This window comes from Oryctolagus cuniculus, chromosome 4 (genome assembly GCF_964237555.1).
Source record: "Oryctolagus cuniculus chromosome 4, mOryCun1.1, whole genome shotgun sequence".
NCBI classification, from domain to species: Eukaryota; Metazoa; Chordata; class Mammalia; order Lagomorpha; family Leporidae; genus Oryctolagus; species Oryctolagus cuniculus.
This window is the reverse complement of record NC_091435.1, coordinates 79,882,356-79,903,283: the sequence shown is the minus strand read 5'-3', so window position 1 is coordinate 79,903,283 and position 20,928 is coordinate 79,882,356. Positions and strand designations below refer to the sequence as shown.

The window sequence follows — 20,928 nt, the reverse complement described above, 5'->3', positions numbered from 1 at the left end:
AAAGGGAAAGAGCAGAGACCCTCAATCTCACCCACCCAGAGACAACCACAGTTAACGTTTTGTTCCTAATTGTAACAGCTGTGAGGTCCTCAGTCCCCAGAACTGGTCCACCTAAGGTGTGATGCATTTGCTCTGGTGGGACTACGGTGGCCTGACATACAGTTGACTTACTTTTGGGGGGATCGGCTTCAGAATCTGAGCATCTCCACACATATGTTCCAACTCTGTCGCCAGTACAGTTTAGATTCTCATAGGAAAGGGACTTTTTTGTTTGTTTCCAAAAGTTACAAATAAGGAAATAAGGCAGGTAATAGGATTCAGAGTTGTGTTTTGTTGCTGTTCCTTGTTCATCGAAGCCTGGCTTCAAATTACTGGGGCTGCATGGGCAGGTCTTGGGAGACTCAGAGGCTAGGCTGAAGGGGTGATTCAGTGGAGTAACCAAGGGGCGATGGCTCCCTCCAAGGGCTCGCGCTGTGCTTTGAGGCTCCTTCCCCAGCAAGAAATCCACATCCCGGCTACTGAGGATCGGGTCTGTGGAGGGGAACTGAGCTCTGTCCACAGACAAATAGTGATGCTTTCAGCACAGGTCTTCCTGCGCCAAGTGCTTGTGGTCGTAACCGTAGTTGGATGCCTCCCCGTGGGCTGAGACAGCATCACTCCCTGACCTCACAGGAAGTTGTCAGGAGGATTCTTCTAAGTCATTGGTGGCTTGCTTTGTACATGCTATTTGGGATCATGTAGCAAATTTTGATTTTGCTCCATCTGCACCCATTCTCCCTTGTCTCAGAGGAGGTATGTGCGTAAGAGCTGCTGCTGCCACTACTTTGTAACCCAATCACCTTCATCCTTAAGAGGCTTCTGTGATGTCACCTGTACCTTCCCAGGACTACGGTCTCCCACTTCTGGGTCCTCGGCTATGCACTGGTGAGCTGAGCCCTGCTGCTCCCTTCTGTGGGGCCTGTTGGGTTTCAGGTGTTTGAGGGCCTAGGAAGCTTTCTGTTTCTAAACTCTAAGTGAATTCTTTGCTTGGAATTGACCTCTGTATTTTCCTCTTTCTTGAGAGCTGACCTGTCTCTGAATGAGTTACTGTGAGGTTCAGATGCCTCAGTGGTTAGATAAATGCTGAACATTCAACAGCTGCCAGCTGCTATCTCAGAGAAAGGTTCAGGGCAGTGCTGCCCCAGGGAGGCCACGTGACTGCTGTATGTACCTATGTGTATAGTTGTCACTCTTCTAGTAGCCACTTTAAAAGTAGGCAGAGGGGCACGAATTTAGCACGGCAATTAAGACACTGCTTGGGGTGCCCGCATCCCATATCGGACTTCCTGGTTTGAATCCTGGCTCTATTTCCAATCCAGCTTCCTGCTAATGCACACCCTGGGAGGCACCAGATGATGGCTCCAGTACTTGGGTCCCTGCCACCCACATGGGAGGCTCCTGGCTTCAACTTGGCCCAACTCAGCTGTTGGGGGCATTGGGGGAATCAACCAATGGTTGGAAGACTTCTCCTGACCCCACCCCCCGGCCATGGGTAGGGGTGTGTGTGTATGTGTGTGTGTGTCTGCCTTTCAAATAAATATTTTTTAAAAGTAGAAACAGATGAAATTAATCTTAATAATTTATTTAACCAACATATCAGAAATACTATTTTTTTCAACATGTAATCAATATTTTCAAATTACTGAGATTTTTGCAGTCCTTTTTTTTCTACTGTCTTTAAAACCCAGTGTGTAATGTACACTCACAGTGCAGCTCAGTCTCACTCACCACATTCCAGGTGCCCCACTGCAACCTGTGGCTATGGCTACCACACTGGGAGGTGCAGGTCCCAGTCCTTGCGACTCAAGGTGAGCTCCAGGATCCAGCAGGGTCACTGAGCTTGTCCTAGAAGCAGCATCGTGGGCCACAACCCAGACGTGTAGAAGCAGAATATGTATTCTAACAAGATCCTGCAGGGATTTATTTGAGTGTTAGGGTGAGAAGCACTGGCCTAGGGGTCATGCTCAGTCCCTACCAGTGGGGTTCAGATTTAGTTGGCCTAGGGTGGGACCTGGCACTCCCCAGTGACTTACACACAGCCAGGCTGAAGAGGCACAGGGGCAGTGGGCTCTGGGGCCAGGATGCACCTTGTACCTTCAAGACCTTGGGAAATCACTCAAATCCTGTGGGCCTGTTTCCTCCTCTGTATAGTGGCGGTGAAAGTAGTGTCTGCATCAAGGGTTGAAATGAGAACCAGAGACTGAGCTCGCAGCAGAAGCTCAGACCACAGCTGGCACAGAGTGAGCGCTCAGGAGATAGAAGCTCTTACTCTTTCTGCTTCTCCTTGAAGGTCCGGGGTTACCCAGAGCCCCAGGTGATGTGGCACCGAAACGGGCAGCCCCTCCCCAGAGGGGGCCGCTTCCTGCAGGACCACGGTACCCGGGGGAACTTCAGCCTCGTGATCCATGCTGTCCAGGAGGAGGACAAGGGGAAGTACACCTGTGAGGCCAGCAACGGCAGCGGTGCCCGCCAGGTGACCGTGGAGCTGACGGTGGAAGGTGAGCTCCTGCCTCAGTACTGCAGCTCCACCTCAGCCTCTCCTGAGAAATGGAGGAGCTCAGGGCCGGTGCTGTGGCCCAGTAGGTAGAGCCACTGCCTGCGACACTGGCATCTCATGTGGGTTATCAGGAACATCACCTGCGAGGACTGTGGAGGGAGGGTTGAGGTGGCTGGGGAAGGTTCCAGAAGGGGCAAGGTGCACTTCTCTCTGCCCTGTTTGCCTTGTTTCCCCACACCGTGGGAGGGCACACAGGCTGTTTCTCAGGCCGAATGCACATAGTTTGCGTGCTTTCCTTAAATTCTTTCATCGTGACTCACCTGTCTCAATGACCTCCAAATGCCATGGCAGAGCGCTCCTGATGGACAGTGGCCCCGGCCAGGTCTCGGGAGGGACCTCAGCTCTGCTGTGCTGGTGTTGTGCTGTCCCCTACATTACCACACTTGTCAGTGCCCAGACTTTGAGCTGAGGCCTACAAATAACAATTACCCTGTCTCCTTTTCTGAGGTCCTGTTTGCAGCCAGGGGAATGCAGAGAGCGCTGAGTTATGCTTCAGGGGCTGAGGTCCTGGTCCTGACTTTTGCCATTCAGATGTGTGACTTGAAACCTCCTGACCTCTGTTTCCGCAGAGTTGAGGGTTTGGATTCAAGGTCTCCACAGCCTGCCCCAGTCCTCATTTGCTATGATCCATGTTAAAGAAAGGCTGGAGTGAGTAAGTCCTGGGCAAGTATATAAAACCTGGTTGATACGAAAACCTTCTCTGCCATCCCCATTGTTCAGGAAGTTGGATTTGATGGCTCAACCAAGTAGGTCCTGGCCCTTCAGGAAGGAGGAGGAGATAGGGCAGGAGGGCTTCAGAGGAAGGGGAGAAGACTCGGGCTCTTGATCCTGCTCTCTCCCCTTTGATATTAATTTGGGGGGACCCTGGCCCAGGCCACCCAAGATGCCACATGTCTTCAAGGCTGGAGGCCCTGGGTGTGCACCAAAGGCTGCTTCCAGCTGCTGTGTGCTGTGGAGTCATCCAAAGAGCACAGGCCTGGAAGGATGCACTTCTCCCATGGATTTGTTGTTGACTGCGTCAGGCTAACCCAGACTTGTACACAGGGAAGCCAGCAGCCTTTCTGCCTTCTCTCCTGCTCTCTGTGGTGCGCTTGCTACTTGGAGAGAACAGAGAGAGACCCTAGGATTAAGAACACGAATCATACCTGAAGCCCTTCATGATCAAGTTTGGGAGGCCGTGTTGTGGGGTGGAACGAAACTCAAGTGGTCTTGGATTAAAATTAGTTCTATTACTTTTCTAACGGGGGAAATTGATCTTTCCGAGCCTTCTTTTCCTTTCTGTAAGTTGGAGCTCACAGCTGTCCCACGGGGTGGTGCAGGGAGAAGCACGGCCACTGGCGAATGGCTCCCAGCAGTCATCATAATTACTTGAACTTGCATCAGGGTCCTTGGATCTATGTACAGAGGGAAGCCTGCAAGTAGAAAGTGTCCTCACCTGACTGCCAATTCAGCAATCGGGACCAAGACACTTGCAGTGTCTCCTATGAGAACAAGCGCCTTAATGAGAGGACCACATGGCCACTCAGGGCCTTGCACACAGGAGCCAATCTTAGGCTGAGCCCCTGAAAAGGCTCCCTAAAGCTGGCTCTGGTACCCACCCACCTCCCGGGGGCAGGCCACTGAGGCCTGGTACAGAGCCAGAAAGAGGCACAGCACCCACCATCTGGGAGCTTCCTCTGATGCACAGGCCCCAGGCCTGTCCTTGGACATGGTGCTGTCTGACAAGAGATACAATGTGAGTCACACATGTATCATCAGTATCAACATTTTTTTAAAAATCAAATTAAATTAATTCTAATATGTTTTCTTTAACCCAATATATCCAATATGGGATGCAGGTGGTTAAACCAAGTGGTGGCCGCCGCCGTGGCTCAATAGGCTAATCCTCCACCTTGCGGTGCCGGCACACCGGGTTCTAGTCCCAGTTGGGGCACCAGATTCTGTCCCGGTTGCCCCTCTTCCAGGCCAGCTCTCTGCTGTGGCAAGGGAGTGCAGTAGAGGATGGCCCAAGTGCTTGGGCCCTGCACCCCATGGGAGACCAGGAGAAGCACCTGGCTCCTGGCTTCGGATCAGCACGGTGTGCCGGCCGCAGCATGCCGGCCGCGGCGGCCACTGGAGGGTGAACCAACAGCAAAGGAAGACCTTTCTCTCTGTCTCTCTCTCTCACTGTCCACTCTGCCTGTCAAAAAAAAAAAAAAAAAAAAAAAAAAAAAAAAAAAAAAAGTGGTGACTTAATTGCTGTGTCAGCTCTCTCCAGAGTTATTCTTTTTTTTTTTTTTTTTTTTTTTTTTTGGTCAGGTAGAGTTAGACAATGAGAGAGAGAGACAGAAAGAAAGGTCTTCCTTCCGTTGGTTCACCCCCAAAATGGCCACTACGGCCGGCGCTGCGCCAATCCAAAGCCAGGAGCCATGTGCTTCCTCCTGGTCTCCCACGCAGGTGCAGATGCTCAAGCACTTGGGCCATCCTCCACTGCCCTCCCAGGCCACAGCAGAGAGTTGGACTGGAAGAGGAGCAGCCGGGACTAGAACCCGGCGCCTATATGGGATGCCGGAACCGCAGGTGGAGGATTAACCAAGTGAGCCACGGCGCCGTCCCCTCCAGAGTTATTCTTAAAATTACCTTCCTGTTATTGCACTTGCCCATTGAGTGGCACCTGTACTGAAGATAGCAGCCAGATGACTGACATGTCATCAGACCTGCAAGGAGAGAGTGTCTCAAATTGGGTAAATTTTTTTTTTCTTTCTAGCAAACTGATGTAAAATTAGCTTTGTGATTTAGGTGCTGCAGGGAACGGCCACTACTCAGCTTAGCGTTGTCTGGGGAGTCCCAGTGGACAGGTGATCTAGAGAAGCAAGCGAGGCGCCCAGGGACCTTGGCCTCTAGAAGACTCTAAGGGAAGTCTGTGATGTTCTCTCTTCCGAGTTACCTGCATTTCTCTAAAGAGGACTTAGTGAAGACAGCTGAGAGATCACTGGAAGCAATTACTGAACTATTCCTCCCTCCAAAATAAAACTTTGCGCCCATCCCTTTGAGCCCTAGGGTAGCATCTATGACTACCCAAAGGTGACTGCCTTACCTGTGAATGACCAGGCGGCCACTGTCTTCCACATGGTCCATATTTCATTTCCACCCCCTGGGGAAGCCTTGGTTCTTTAGTGCATGTATGGTGGGCATCCTTGGATGATGCCCTTAGCTGCTCCTTGTTACTGAGTGTCACAGCCAAGGGTAATAGAAGCACAGTCATTTCAGCCACAGTGACTGGCTCTGCAATTCCCTCTGCAGAGGTAGCAGGTGGAGAAGGAAGAGTTTGTGTAGGGCGAGACCATGTTGACATCATAGGCAACCCCTGGCAGAGGCCCCTTAGCATGTATGGCTTGGGCTATGGCTGCCCCTAAGGAGACACAGCGACAGGTGACAAGCCACCTCTCCTTAGGAAAGAGGGCGGCTGGGCAACTTTACTGCCCTCGGGTGCTCCCCTCCCGCTCCCGCATCAGGCTGCACCAGGCCCTGCTGTTCTCAGGTGGCCGGACATCTCTCCATCCCCACTGCCATACCCGTGTCCTGGCTGCCATCTTTGCCTCTTACCTGTTGCAGATGTGCCCACCTGGTCTCCTCACTGCCACTCACGCCCTAGTTCAGTTCCGCAGAGCTGGGTGAAATACCTTTTTCAAACATTCACATGGGGGACGGCTGTTTAGTGCAGCGGGGTAAGCTGCCTCTCTGGAAGCTGGCATCCTAGATCAGCATGCAGGATCCAGTCTCTGCTGCTCTGCACTTCCCATCCAGCTCCCTGCAGGTGCCCGGGTCCCTTCCTCTCACGGGGGAGAACCAGGTGGAGTTCCTGGCTCCTGACTTTGGCCCAGCCCAGCCCTGGCTTATGCGGCATTTGGGAGAGTGAATCAGCAGATGGAAGATCCCTTTCTGTTTCTCCCTCTCGCTCTCTCACTCTGCCTTTCAAGTAGATGAAAATAAAAACTTTTTTTTAGCTTCATTTGGATTTTCTCACTCCCTCCCTTCAAATCCTCCAGAGATTTTCTGCTGCCTTTAAGTTGAAGCTCTACACCCTCACCGAGGCCCTGCCCGTGTGATTAGCACTTTACTTCTCCAGCCCCCTCCTTGCCTACCGAGTCCCAGCCTACAGCCCTTCTAGTTTTTTCAAGAATCAAGCCTGGTGGCCGATGTTATGGCATAGTGGGTTAAGCCGCTGCCTGCAAGGCTGGCATCCATGTGGGCACCATTCAAGTCCTGGCTGCTCCACTTCCAATCCAGCTTCCTGCAGATGTTCTTGGGAAAACAGCAGAAGATGGCCTAAGTGCTTGGGCCCCTGTACATGCATGGGAGACCTGGATGGAATTCCAGGCTCCTGGCTTCGGCCTAACCCAGACCTGGCCAGTTGCAGTCATTTGGGAAGTAAACCAGTGGATGATAAAATCTCTATTTCTATCTCTCCCTCTCTCTCTGTAACCTTGCCTTTCAAATAAATTAATTAATAATTAATAATAATAATAAAATTAATTAAAATAAAAATAATAATGAAAAATAAATTAATTAAGAATAAAAGAATTTGAGAACTGGGGTGAAAATTTGACCTAGCCATTGAGATACCATTAGGACACTCACATCCCATATCCAAGTGCCTGGGTTTGCATCTCAACCCCGCTCCTAATTCCACCTTCGTGTAGATGCACATCCTGGGAAGCACACGTGATGGCTCAAGTACTTGGGCCCCTGTGATTCACAAGAGACCCAGATGGAGTTCCCAGCTCTTGGCTTTGGCTTGGCCATGACCTGGCTGTGTAGGCCTTTGGGGATTGAACCAGTAGATGGGAACTCTGTCTCCTTGCCTCTCAAATGCATTTTTAAATTTTTTTTTTTTAATTCCAAGGCCTTTCTCACTTAGGACCTGAGCCCATGCTGCCCCCTCCCTCTCTACCTGGATTCTGCTCACCCTCTGGCATCCACTCAAACATCACTGCTGCTGGGGAGCCCTGCCTCACCTCTGAGTGGCTGGATTAGGCTCTCTCCCTGCACACTCACCTCTTTACAGTTCTTTATGCTTGAATGTGTTTGTGTTCCAATTATTCAGTGTTTTTCTCCCTCGCTAGGTTGTAAACTCTATGAAGGCAAAATCTTGGATCTTCTGTCATTTACTGAATTCCCTGGCGCAGGGCAGGTCCCATAGTAGGTCTGACCCACAGTAGGAGTTCTGTAAATACAGGAAGAAGCTCGTGGAAAAATGGAATTAAAAGATGAGAGTATTTTGGTGCGAAAAAGCTCTGAAAAAAATTCACCCACATGAGAGGCATTCAAGAAGTTCCTAGAGACGCAAATCATGAAAACACTTGGCATGAATTTCACACAAAGTTTTTGCACGAAATTAGTCTATCTTCTAATTCTATTTTTCTGTGCACTTTTCGAATTCCCCTTATATTTGTCAGCTTGCTGTGTGGCTCTCTTTGGAACCTCTTCGGATTGAGTCCCTACTACAAATAAGGACGAAGCTTCATCAAGAAAGCCAAAGTATACAATGAAAGCTGCACTAAAACCTGCCCTTTGGAGAAAGGCAAGGATTGCCAAGAGGGGAGAAGACACACCTACTCACAGAGCTTCTATACAAACGTTACCCACACTGAGCAATTTTAGGTTCAACTTTTTCCACTCCCTTCATTAAATATCAACGAGAAGCCCTGATGTCAGCATTTCTCCAGAGATGCCCAGATGGAGGGAGCCCCACCCTCCACAAGGCACTTAGGAGATCAGCGGGGCCCCTTTGGTTTCCCAGTGAGTGGGCAGTCGCTGGCATTTAGTAGGCGGGCACTAGGAGTGCACCAGGGGCTTTGTGACAGGAAGGCAAAAATTCCCCCCAGTTGCACACAGTCCTACAGGAACAGAGATGCCACAAACACACGCACCAGAGATTCCTTAGTCCTCAGTAATACAAAAAAAAAAAAAAAAAAATAGCATTCCCAAGTTACAAAATCAAGCCAAACAATTTAAGAAACAATTATTTTGGAGGTAGGAGCTTAAAAGAAATAAACCTTATAGCCTCAAATGTTCCAAAAAACTTAACTCTGGGCACATTTGTCCACTCAATGGGATGTAGCATTTCTAGCTATAGAAGCAATTACTTTCTATTTTTTTTTATATAAAGAATTATACAGACAGGGGAGGAGAGGCAGAGAGAGAGAGAGAGAGGGAGAGAGAGAGAGAGAGGTCTTCCATCCGCTGGTTCACTCCCCAATGGCTGCAATGGCCAGAGCTATGCCAATCTGAAGCCAGGAGCCAGGAGCTTCCTCCAGGTCTTCCCACATGGGTGCAGGGGCCCAAGGATTTGGGCCATCTTCTATTGCTTTCCCAGGCCATAGCAGAGAGCTGGATCAGAAGTGGAGCAGCCGGGACTCGAACCGGTGTCCATGTAGGATGCCAGCACTGCAAGCAGCAGCTTTACCTGCTACGCCACAGCGCCAGCCCCCAAACAGTATTAAATTAGTGGAGATACAGAAAATGTAGGTGTCTCATTGAATTATATTGCCATCTTACATATTTTTTTAAAATTTGAGCTGTGATTTCGCTCACTTGATTTTTTTTAAAGATTTATTTATTTGAAATAGTTACACAGAGAAGGAGAGGCAGAGAGAGAGAGAGAGAGAGAGAGAGAGAGAGAGAGAGAGAAGGAGCGAGAGAGAGAGAGGTCTTCCATCCACTGGTTCACTCCCCAGTTGGCCACAACGGCCAGAGCTGCACTGATCCAAAGCCAGGAGCCAGGAGTTCTTCCTAGTCTCCCACACAGGTATAGGGGCCCAAAGACCCAATATGGCCTTACCCATTATGCCACAGCACCGGACCCCTTACATATTAAAAAAAAAAAAAAACTTTAAGATATAGTGATAAACTAAAAAGATTAAATATTGAAGTTTCTTATTTGGGGTCCCAACTATTTGTTGCCCTAAAATACAGCTTCTCCATAGCCTCTTGTGGTTGCTCCTCTGTCAAACCCTTCCACTGAGTGAAGAAATGTTAGGATTTTAAGACTTTGTGAGTGGTATATTCTGTTTGCATTCTTTCAATAGGCTTCAGCTTAAAAAAAAAAAAAAAAGCCTAGACCTGCTTTTATCCCCTCTTTTGTTGAACTTTTCACTCCTGCAACCCCCAGCATTCTCCTTTGCTCATCCTTGAAAAATCCGTGACTGCTAGAGCACCCTTAGTTTCTCAGCCCTTGCCTCTCCGCCACAACTCCATCCTCCTTCCTCAGTTCTCCTAACTCACCCTTCCAGTTTCGGCATTTCTAACTTGATCCCCTTTTCACTTATTTTTCCACGTAGCCTTCCTGTTCTGCCAGATTTTCATACTTTTGCAAAATTAATTTTGCCTTATCTGACAATTTGCAGCTTCAATTCTTTTTCTTAAAATAGAGACCGCTGCTTTTGTTAGCCCAGAGTCTCTTTTTGTTTTGATGTAAGCTCTCCAGTGTTAACTCACATTAAAACAAGCATTCCTCAATTCCACTTTTAGCTGACTGCTTTGTGTGTTATCTTTGAATCATACCATAAATGTTCTCACCCTTTCTTTTGCTATTCTTTGGGGAAATGCCATATTTTTGCTTTTGTTTGTATTTTTAAAGAAACTAACTTTTGGATTAAGATGTTTAGATTTCCAGAGTTTTAAAACTGCTCAGTCTAATTTTTATTTTTTTACTATGGCAAACCACACATAAAACTAAGCATTTTAACCATGTTAAAGGATCTGCTTCAGCATCATTGAGTACATTCAGGGTGTTGTGCAACCACCCAGGACCTGTTCCTCGCCCCACGTGGAAGCCCCCTACCCACTGAGCTTGCCTTCCCATCCCTTCCTCCCCCAGCTCCCAGGCAACTAATGGCCAGCTTCTCTCTCTGTGGATCTGCTGCTCCTGGACATTTCGTTATGAAAGGAATTCTAGAAAATGTAGTGTTTTGTGTCTGGCTACCTTCACTTAGCATATGAGGTTCATGCATGTTGTAGAATGTATCACTACCTCATTGCTTTTCACAGCTGAGTCATATTGTATTGTGTGAAAACACTTTGATATAATTTTCTTCAGGTCATTTTCCTAGGTTTGAGTATTTTACTTTACTTTTTACCCAATTCTGATCACAATCAAATCAGTAATTTTGTATGCTGCTCTTTTCGTAGAATGTATTTATTTACTTAAATTTTGGGGTACCTGTGCTATGCTGGATCTTGTTCCAGATACCTCTGATGAGTGAAAAAGAAGTTCTGGTAGGGATACAGTTTGGGGGTTGTCAGTGTATATAGGTCTTTAGAGCTCTGGGGCCGTCTTAGACTTGCTGGATGGGGTAGAGCATACTTAAGAAGGGGCCTGGGATGCAGCCCAGGGCACCCCAGCATGCAGAGGCTGAATATGGAAGGAGGGCGAGGGAAGACTGGTGGCCTGGGAAAAGCAGAAGAGAATGCGCTTTGAAGGGGAGTGGCGCTTGTCCAGTGTGCGCACGCATCTGAGAGGGGAACAGAGGGCTGTTGTTAGACTGGAGCTGGGGGCGAGAAGGGATTGTAGCCCATTTGGAGTTTGCCTAGGAGCAAAGGAGATAATATCTTCACAGATTTCTGCATAATTTCATGCAGGATAAGGTGACTAGTTATATACTGTATTTAGCTACTTGCTGTCTTCTTCCTGGGTGGCGTTTGCTGCATTTCCAGTTTTTGCTAATACAGATAAGACCCAAGTGAACAGCTTTGCAAACCCTCTTCACTGTCTAGCATCATTTCCTTCTGGGGGAGTCAGTCACAGAAGAGGGGTACTGGCCCAGGAGCAGAACCTTTTTCTCCAGAAGCAACAATCCAAGCTTCTGCCTGTCACTTCTCAGACATGTTCCGGAAGGACTAGACACTGCACTTTCTCCAGCAGAGGCTGAAGGGCCTGTGGCATTTTGACATACAGGTTCTCCTTGATCAGAGTTTGGCTTTTTTTTTTCTTACTTTTTTCCATCTTTTTAAATCCATACATACATAAGGGATACAATGTGATAATTTAATAGATGTATGTACAATGTGTTGTGATCAAATCAGGGTGGTTAGTATTGCCATCGCCTTAAACATTGGTCATTCCTTGGTGTTGGGAATCTTTGAACTCCTCTCTTACCATTTCGGAGAGCAGAGGATGGAATGACAAGCACCAAGTCTTGTTTACCCTGCTCAAAAGGAGTCACGTTAGACAGAAATGCCTGTGTGGTGGTCCCAGGCATTCGGAGCCGTGACTTTATGTGTGTCGTCCACAGAGGTCTGGTGAGCCTTAAAGCGAGGACGGCTGCCCAGGGACACATGTGGTGGCCCTGCCTTGCTCCATCCTGTGCAGCTGTGCAAATGAGATTGGTGCTAGAGTTTAAGGAAGTTTATCCTTTTCCTGTAAACACCCTGCAAATTCCCCAGAGCAGCTGCCTGTTGATATCAGAGAATGACTTCCACCCTTCCCATGCCTGCCCTGGGTAGGGTTCTGTAAACACTCCCAGCTTGTCGCCAAAGAACAGCTTCCAAGGTGATCACCCTCCCACAAACGTCCTCTCCTCGTCCTCCCCTTCCTCCAAACAAAAACAACAACAACAACAACACTACTTTATAGTTGCTTCCTAGACACATTATGAATCTGCTGTCCCCAGCTGCAGCAGTGGAATCTAAGGTGATGACCTAGCCGCCTTGCTGGGTTCCCTGTTTAACTGCTTCCTGCCCGGCAGGGCAGTGGCTCACCCGGGACCAGCAGTGCCCTGCCCAGGACTGGGGGTGCCCAGGTGGCAGCCCTGCAGACTCTGGGGAGGGACTGGCTCTGACACAGCTCATCTCCACGCATCTTCCTGCTCCATTTGGGTTTGTTGTTGTTTGCTGGGCCACAGGGGAAGTATGCAGTGTTGCTTGTGCCCACTGTGAATAGACACAGTGAGAGGTATGCCTGGGCATCTCCCTCTCTCCCCTGATGGGGTCATGTTCTGGAGTCTCCCTGGGTCACCACAGGTAATCCACATGATGCAAGGCCTAGTGTGGCCCCTACCACCTCAGCAGAGGGGTCAAGTGTTCTAGAACCTGGCAGACCTAAGTGAAACCCTGCACTGTTCCTGGCTCTGTGTCTTTGCAAGGATTGCTTAACTTCTCTGATTCTTACTTTTCTCTGAACAATAGAAGGACAGTATAGTATCAGCCTCATTCAATTGTTGGACGTGCTGCTGCACGTGGAGTGCCTCCGTGGCGCCCTGTGCTCACCAGGGCCAACTGTTGCCATCACTGTCCTGCCTCACCTCCATCCCTGTCTGACTGCCACTGCTCTCAGCTGGTGGCTCAGACCCAACTCTAACCTTCTGCTTCCTACTTGCAGGAGGTTTGGTGAAGAAGCATGGTCAGCCTGTTGCTTCCAAAACCTTGGGGTAAGTTCTGGGATGTCCAAGTCGTGGGGAGGTGTGGTTTGACTTTTCCTGCCAGCTGGGCCAGGATGCATCTAGGAGTGAGGCTTCTTGGGCATCCAGGCTACAATGGCTTGCGAGAGACGTTGTGTCACTCACACAGCACCTCTGACCATGACGGCAGTGGTCAGAAGATATAAGCAAGTGGACCCAGAAGAGACAAGTAACAGTAGCTGCTGTAATGGGCAAGCCCCAGATTCCACTGGCTCCACAGGGAAGTTCTGTTCAGATCGACATGAATAGCTGCAGAACCCTGCGCGTTCTTTTCCAGGAACCCATGCTTCCATTCTTTGGCTCAATCATCTGCCAGGGCCTTGGAGCCTCTGCTGGACCCTCTGCTCATAACCAGCAGAGTGGGCAAGAGAGACAGAGTGGAGAATCTTGCAGGAGGGTGTTGTGGGTCCGCTCTGGAAGCAGCACGTAGCACTTTGCTCACAGTCTGTTGGTCAAAACCCAGGCCGCTGGGCCAGAGCTCAGTAGAAATCCGGTACACCTAACAAGGGAGTCTAGTCATGAGTCCAGCTGCAGGTCCTGGAGGCAGAAGAATGAGTTCTGTCATAGATTTTTCCAGAAGGGCCCTGAGGAAGTCTGATGCATAGAGTTGGCCGGGCCACCCTCTGATGGTTTGTGATCCCAGCCTGTGGGGTGTGACTTTGGTGGGGTAGAGGGAAGAGGACTGTGTTGCTGCCTTATCTGATTTCTTCCCAGGGACAGGTTTTCAGCCCCAGCAGTGGAGACCCGGCCTAGCATCTGGGGAGAGTGCCCGCCAAAGTTTGCTACCAAGCTGGGCCGAGCAGTGGTCAAAGAAGGGCAGATGGGACGGTTCTCCTGCAAGATCACTGGCCGGCCCCAGCCACAGGTCACCTGGCTGAAGGTGAGGCGTTCTGATTGCTCTGACCCTGAGCCAGGCCTGGAGGCCCTGTGAGTCCAGGCTCAGATTCTTCAGCTAGTGGAGTCTGTCTTTCCAGTCAGTTCCTCCCACTTTAGCCATGGGTGCCTCTGCAAGGTTCTCTGGGTGTTCAATAGCAATGGTCATTGTTGCCCCTTCCCTCTGTTGCTCAGACCACACAGTTCCTAGCATGATCACAAAGTCGCCTAAAAGTTTTTGAGTCAGGGAAGACCTGACACCTTAGGAGAGTGGATTTGAAATTACAGCCCTAGGTTTTAAAACACAGCTCGCTGCTTCAGAAAACCCCTGACCCTGGACAAGCCATCTCATCTGTTGGAAGCCTGGCTACCTCTCTGTGAGGCAGGAGTACCAGCTGCCCCAGCGTATCCTGGAGGCTCCAAGTGGAGGTGCTCTATAAATCGTGCAGGGCTGAGTGAAGTGAAGGCGGAGGTGGCAGAGGAGGGGACATGGAGGCAGTGCGTGGGAGTAGATGTTCAGCCTGGCAGCCAGGAATCTTGGGGAACAGGAAGATCAAGGCCAGGGAGAATAGGTTCTTTGGAAATGGATGTCAGGGGCTGGCATTGTGATATACCAGGTGAAGCTGCCACATTGTAATGCTGGCATCGCTTATCAGAGTACTGATTCGAGACCCTGCTGCACCGCTGCCAATCCGGCTCCCTGCTAATGTGCCAGCTGATGATGGGTCAAGTACTCAGGTTCCTGACACACACATGGGAGACCTGGATTAAGCTCCTGGCTCCTGGTTTTCACCTGGCCCAGTCCCAGCTCTTGTGGCCATTTGGGGAGTAAATCAGTAGATGGAAGATCTTTCTCTCTGTCTCTCTCTGTTACTATGCCTTTCATATAAATAAATCTTTTTTTTAAAAATGGGTGATAGGATATGTTTTACCTATTTCCTAATTCTTCTGAATCCATAAAAAAGGACAAAGAGGCAAATAAAAACTAAGGTGATAAATATAGGGTTTCCTACCTCAAACTTGGGCTCTTTTGAAACACTTTCCAGAGCTGAACCGACTGCCACAGTACATCCTCAGGTCAGGGTGATTAGATACCCAAGGACAGAGCCCAGAGTCCAGAGCCCAGAGCAGAGGACTCTTCTGCCAGTCCTGAGGTGTCTCCCACCATGGCTGGCAGGAGGCAGGAGGACAGTGCCAGTGTGTGAGCAGGCCTGTGTGTGACCACAGTGCCCCATTGCCATCCACAGGGAAACGTGCCACTGCAGCCGAGTGCCCGTGTGTCCATGTCTGAGAAGAATGGGATGCAAGTTCTGGAAATCCAGGAAGTCAGCCAGGACGACGTGGGAGTGTACACGTGCTTGGTGGTGAACGGGTCAGGGAAGGCATCCATGTCAGCTGAGCTCTTCCTCCAAGGTACCCTCTGGTCGGGGAGGGGCTGCTTGTCCGTCGTGAGCTTGTGTGTATACAGGTGGCATGCTTGCATATCCACCCCTCTCCCAGGGGCAGGGTCTTTAACCAGAAGAAAGGTGGGCGGCATAGAGCGGCCCTGCAGGAAGATGCTATGAGCTGGCCGCCACCTCCACTTGTGTCCCTACACTTGACCCTCAGTCCTTTATTGCTACGTAGTTCTCTATGTTTCTCTGGTTACCGATGTGCTAAGGTTTTGCCATCACCCCTAACTTAACTTGCCTGAAACATAATTCCTCATTGACCCCGTCCTCCCCATCAGGCATCCAGCCCATCCTGCCAGGACTCCCCTGTGCCTTCTTGCCCTGACTCGACCTCAGCACCCACTTTGAGCCCCGCTTTAAGCACCAGCCTTTGTCATTCTTCCTTTGTGATCTCCCCGCTTGCATCTTCTCTTCAGAGCCCTTCCGGTTCCTCCAGGTCCAGCGTGGGGAAGCCGGAGCATGCAGATGGGGGTGCAGCCGGAGCCTGGGGGGGTAGGGCTCTGGGATCTGCCAGGGAAGTGACTTTCGCCCCTGCCTCCTCCTTTCTTCCCCTCTCTCTGCTGTGATTCTTCTCTTCTGCATCTCCTTCCTAAATCAGAAACTTCCTCCTCTTCTCTTTTTTTGATCTTAGTGTTTTTCACAGCCCACGGGAAGACAGGCATTTTACCTCGCAATGTAGAACCTACATATGTAAATTAACATATTTAGCTGAACCGACTTTCCTGAGACACTTCTGACCCACACTACACACGGTGCACATTGATGCTCTCTGTTCTATTTATCCACTGAAACGAGAGCTCTGTCCTGACTGCAAACGTCAACTCTGTGACCCACTTAGGGGTCAAGACCTGCCATCCTGATGCACTTACTGACAAAATGAGATGCTGGCTGGGGTTTGCTTTGGGAATACTCAAAAACAAAGCAAAAGGGGGATCAGCAGGATGGGCAGAAGGTTGCTGTTCCCTTTGTCTTTTTCCTTGGAGATGACTTTCAGCATTTATTATACCTGTCTCTGTACTGTTATATATTTTGAAGTTTTCCATAACAAATTTCAGAAATGAATATGGCAGGGAAAAACTAGGAATCATGTATGCTCAAGCTCCAGGTGTTTGTAAAACATATTACTCACATCTGTCCAAGAAGAACACTTTGGGTAACAGGACCCAAGCATGGGTTAAGGTGTCCGGGTCTGACATCTTCAGAAGGTGTTTAATTTTGTTTGTCCCCTTTGTTGCTGGTTTGTTTGGTGGGCAGAGACACAGCCACTGTTAAAAGGCCAAAGAAGATGATCCCTGCTACTGATCACTGCATCTGTTCACGGTGGGGCACAAGCGACACTGCATACTTCCCCTGTGGCCCAGCAGACAACAACAAACCCAGACAGAGCAGGACAGATGTGTGGAGATGAGCTGTGCCGGAGCCAGGGCAGGGAGGGCCTTATCAGAGCAGCCAAGTTCAGCACCAAGAAATCAGGAAGGGGGTGGCAGCAGGGCGGGGTCCCAGAGATGGGGGTTGGGCTGGGGTTAGGGATGCTTGGGAAGCCAGAACTGGGAAGTAAATGAAAGGAACTGCTGCCTGGTGGTCTCCACTAACCATCTGTCTTCCCCGCCCTCTCCTCCAGGTGTGGACAAGGCCAACAGGTAGGTCTCGGCTCTATCCTTGTCATACTTTCCAGCCTGCAGCGTCCCTCGAGAAAAGGCGGCCATGGAGAAATTAATTCCCGGGGTCATCGTGTTGGGAAGGAGAGCCGGTTGTTTTAGCCGGGGTGTTCTGGTCGGTTCTCCCAAGGAACGGGCAGTCCAGGCTCATGCTGGGATTGCTGTTGCCATTCGAGGGGCTTGGAAACCCAATGCCGCCATCTTTCTCAGGATCTTGGCGTTGTCACCACAGTTAGCCATCCTTAGCCAGGAGCTCTGCTCTGTTCTGCTCTGTTCTGGCTCCTGGCCAGAACCCCTTGCCCAGTCAGCCCTGTTCACTAGGTGCTCCCTCTGCTGTGCTGAGGCTCCGAGCCGGCTGCCGAGTCTGCAGGCGGGAGCAGACAGCCTGGTGTCGGGAAGGGCGTTGAATCCGTGGTGCGCATACCTCCGAGGAAGAGGAACAGAGAGGCGCTCGCCGGTGGAGGGTCAGGGGTGGCTTTTCTGAAACCTTGAGCTTGGAGCTCAGCAGTGTCAGCTGGTGAAGAAAAGCTCAGGACGCAGGTGTTTCCCAGCAGAGGGGGCCGGCGAGTGAAAGCCCTGGAGGTGGGGGGCCCAGAAAAGCCCCCGTGAGCCTGCAGCTGGGCAGGCAGCAGAGCAGTGTCTGGTGAGGGCCCAGGGGCAGAAAGCAGCTCCCAGAGGGGCATTCTTGCAGGTCCTCTTGAGAGCTCCTGTTGTCCTCATCAGAAAGCTGCAGGAGGTCCTCGAACTTGAAATGGCGCCATCCAGTTTACGTCCAAAAGGCCGACTGTGGTTGCCGCATGGGAAGCAGTTTGGAGAGGACCAGAGTCAACACAGAAAACGGCTGGGGGCTCGAACTGGAGAAATGTAGCCCACATGGGGCCTGGGATGGGTGCAGCACAGGCAGGCTTGAACAGCAGCTGCTGCTGGGGCTTGGGAACCTGGCAAACTGCGAGGACTCTGCCCCCACTCACTATAACTCGTGGGCTTTTGTGACCCTGGGGATCCATGCTCGTGGCGAGTCGTGTTCTCGAGTAAACAGATGATGATCATGCCACTCTTCCTTCTCCACCCTCCCCACCCAGCAGGTCATCTGTGAGTGGGACAAAGGCCTGCAGTTCAGACATCAGGAGGGAGGTGACCAATGGAATCTCGAAGGGGCTGAAACTGGACAGCCTGGAGACTGCGGCCGAAAGAAGGAACTGCCTCAGTCCCCAGAGCGGTGGCCCTCCGGCCTGGGCCACGGCCAGCCAGCCTCAGGCCCTGAGGGAGTGTGAGCTGGAGCCGGGCAGGGACCCAGCCCAGAGGATCCTGCAGAAGACTTCTAGCGCCATCACCCTGCAGCCCACAAGGGTGCAGCCAGAACCGAGGGCACCTGTCTCGGGGGCTCTCTCTCCTTCTGGAGAAGAGAGGTCAAGGCTAGCGGCGCCCGGTCCAGCCACCCTCCCCACCAGGCAGTCTGGCCCGGGAAGTCAAGATGTCGTGAGCAAGGTTGCCACTAGGAGATCCCCCATGGACAGCCAGAAGGAGTCAACAGTCCCCAAATTTGAGAGCAAGCCCCAAAGCCAGGAGGTCATTGAAGATCAAACAGTCAAGTTCAAATGCGAGGGTGAGTAGAGCTAAGGTTGCAGGTTCCCAAAAGGTAGCTTCTGGGTGGTCGTTCCCTTCCTGCCACACACAGCTGACTTGCACCTCTTGTACCCATCTTCCAATCCATCCCTTTGAACTGGGTCCCCTGGGAAGCCACCTTCAAGAGGACGCAGCCTAAGAATGTTCCCTGTCCTGTGGAGACACCAGCAGTGGCCCGGCCAGTTGTTCTTTGTTGCAAAAAGAGCATTAACCCTGGGCCCTTACTCATACCACCTGAATGGAAAAATCCCTTGTATCACCACCATCCTCCTCTCATCTCCCTTTTCCTGACCTGTGGAGGTCTGACCATCACCCTTGGATGAGGATAGTCCCAAATGTCCATTGAAAAATGGTGTTAAAATGTTAAGTTTATGTTGGTGCAAAACAACTTTGAAATCCATACATTCGAGGGCTCTTTAAAAAGCTCATGAAAAGTGCAAATTATGGAAAAGTAAGGGGCCAGCGCTGTGGCACAGTAGGTTAAAGCCCTGGCCTGCAGTGCCAGCATCCCATATGGGTGCCGGTTCAAGTCCCAGCTACTCCACTTCCAATCCAGCTCTCTGCTATGGGCTGGAAAAGCAGTGGAAGATGGCCCAAATCCTTGGGCCCCTGCACCTGCATGGGAAACCACAGAGACTCCTAGCTCCAGATCAGCTCAGCTCTGGCCATTGCAGTCATTTGGAGAGTGAACTAGCGATGAAAGACCTCACTCGCTCGCTCTCTCGCTCTACTTCTCTCTGCAACTTTGTCTTTCCAATAAATAAAATAAATCTTAAAAAGAAAAAGTGATTCAGGCATTTAAAATGTTTTTGCACCAAAACAAACCTACCTTTTTCTTCCATTTTCCCATAGATTTTCTGAGGCCACCTTGTGTTTCTCCTGCTAAGGCCCTTGCTCTGTCTTAGGGCGTGCACTCTTGAGGGGTACAGGGCTGAGGGGTGAGAAGTGGGGGGCAGCTTCAGAGTAGACAGAGCCCCTCCCCCCAGGTCAAGCCCTCCCCACGTCTCGGTTTGTTCCTCGGGGAAGGGGAGCTCATGTTCTTCCCCTGGCCCTGTAGTTTCAGGGATCCCAAAACCTGAAGTGGCCTGGTTCCTGGACGGTGTCCCCATGAGGAGACGAGAAGGCATCGTGGAGATTTTTGAGGACGCAGGATCCCATTACCTCTGCCTGCCAAGAGCCCAGGCGAGGGACGGGGGGAAGTACAGCTGCACAGCTTCCAATCCCCATGGCCAGGCGTCCTGCAACTGGACCCTCCTGGTGCACCGTGAGTCCACCCTGAACCCACCTGGGAGGCCCTGCGGGAGGGCCACCCGTGGGCTGCCTGTGGGTTGCAGGTAGTTCACCTACAGCCCCTCACCCCTGGTCTGCAGCAGAAGCATCATCCCCACCCACGTGCCAAGGCCAAGTGCATTCCCCCAGGCCAGTGAATTTTCATCAGGAGTTCATATCAGGATCATACCCAGGCCCCACCCCCAGTCCAGCTGGAAGCTACCTTTTTAGGTTCCTCAGCTGTCCAAGCAGTGCCGGGACTCAAGCACTGTAACCAGAGAGAGCTGAACGTTCACCAAACATATGGGCAGAGAGTCATGTGAGATGACGGGGAGCCGCTTCACTGATGGCCGTTGTTACCTGCTGGTAAAAGGAAGGCCTGCTCTTTGTGGGAATTTAAACAATATACCACCTTATGACTCAGAAGTACTTGCATGGTTTTTAAGCAAAATCAGCACTGGGCTGCTTGTATTCTGCTTTCTATCCTAATTTGCTCATGTAACATAAACATCTTTCCATGTTAATGAATGTTCTTTGAATGCCCATTTAATATTGCATAAGAATGGATGTATCTAACTTAGGCATGTTCTTATGTATTGGGTATTTCAATTATTTCTGTTTTTTTCACTGTTAATAAGAAAATTGTGATAAATATCTCTCCATAAATTTTCCCCCTTTCTTTAAATGCATTTAGAAACATATTAAATAATTTTAGAGAAACATATTAAATAATCCTGTAGGGGTAGAATCAGCAAATCACATGCTGTTGGAAACTCTGTGTAACAAATAGACATTGCCTCCTTTAATTTTTTCAACAAATAAATAATTACAGTAAAGGGACCTTGTGTGGATCCTTATGGAGACTATTTTTTTATTTTTTTTTAAAGATTATTTTATTTTATTTGAAAGACAGAGTTACAGAGAGGTAGAGACAAAGAGGTAGAGACAGAGAGAAAGGTCTTCCATCTGCTGGTTCACTCCCCAGATGGCCACAACGGCTGGAGCTGCACCGATCT

At 50.2% G+C, this 20,928-nt stretch overlaps 1 protein-coding gene across 8 annotated transcripts in view; it reads left to right on the top strand.

Moving 5' to 3' along the window:
* MYLK (myosin light chain kinase) overlaps nucleotides 1–20,928 on the top strand; it is a 267,908-nt gene that overhangs the window by 138,331 nt on the left and 108,649 nt on the right. For 5 of the 8 annotated variants that reach the window (XM_070072214.1, XM_070072211.1, XM_070072215.1 and 2 more), the window contains 7 exons: nucleotides 2,330–2,537; nucleotides 12,957–13,005; nucleotides 13,750–13,915; nucleotides 15,156–15,321; nucleotides 16,981–16,999; nucleotides 18,100–18,623; nucleotides 19,701–19,907. In XM_070072214.1, coding sequence (XP_069928315.1) covers nucleotides 2,330–2,537; nucleotides 12,957–13,005; nucleotides 13,750–13,915; nucleotides 15,156–15,321; nucleotides 16,981–16,999; nucleotides 18,100–18,623; nucleotides 19,701–19,907 — 1,339 coding nt within the window. The remainder of the gene's footprint in view (nucleotides 1–2,329; nucleotides 2,538–12,956; nucleotides 13,006–13,749; nucleotides 13,916–15,155; nucleotides 15,322–16,980; nucleotides 17,000–18,099; nucleotides 18,624–19,700; nucleotides 19,908–20,928) is intronic. The other 3 variants (XM_070072213.1, XM_070072217.1, XM_070072216.1) reach the window with 3 other exon arrangements.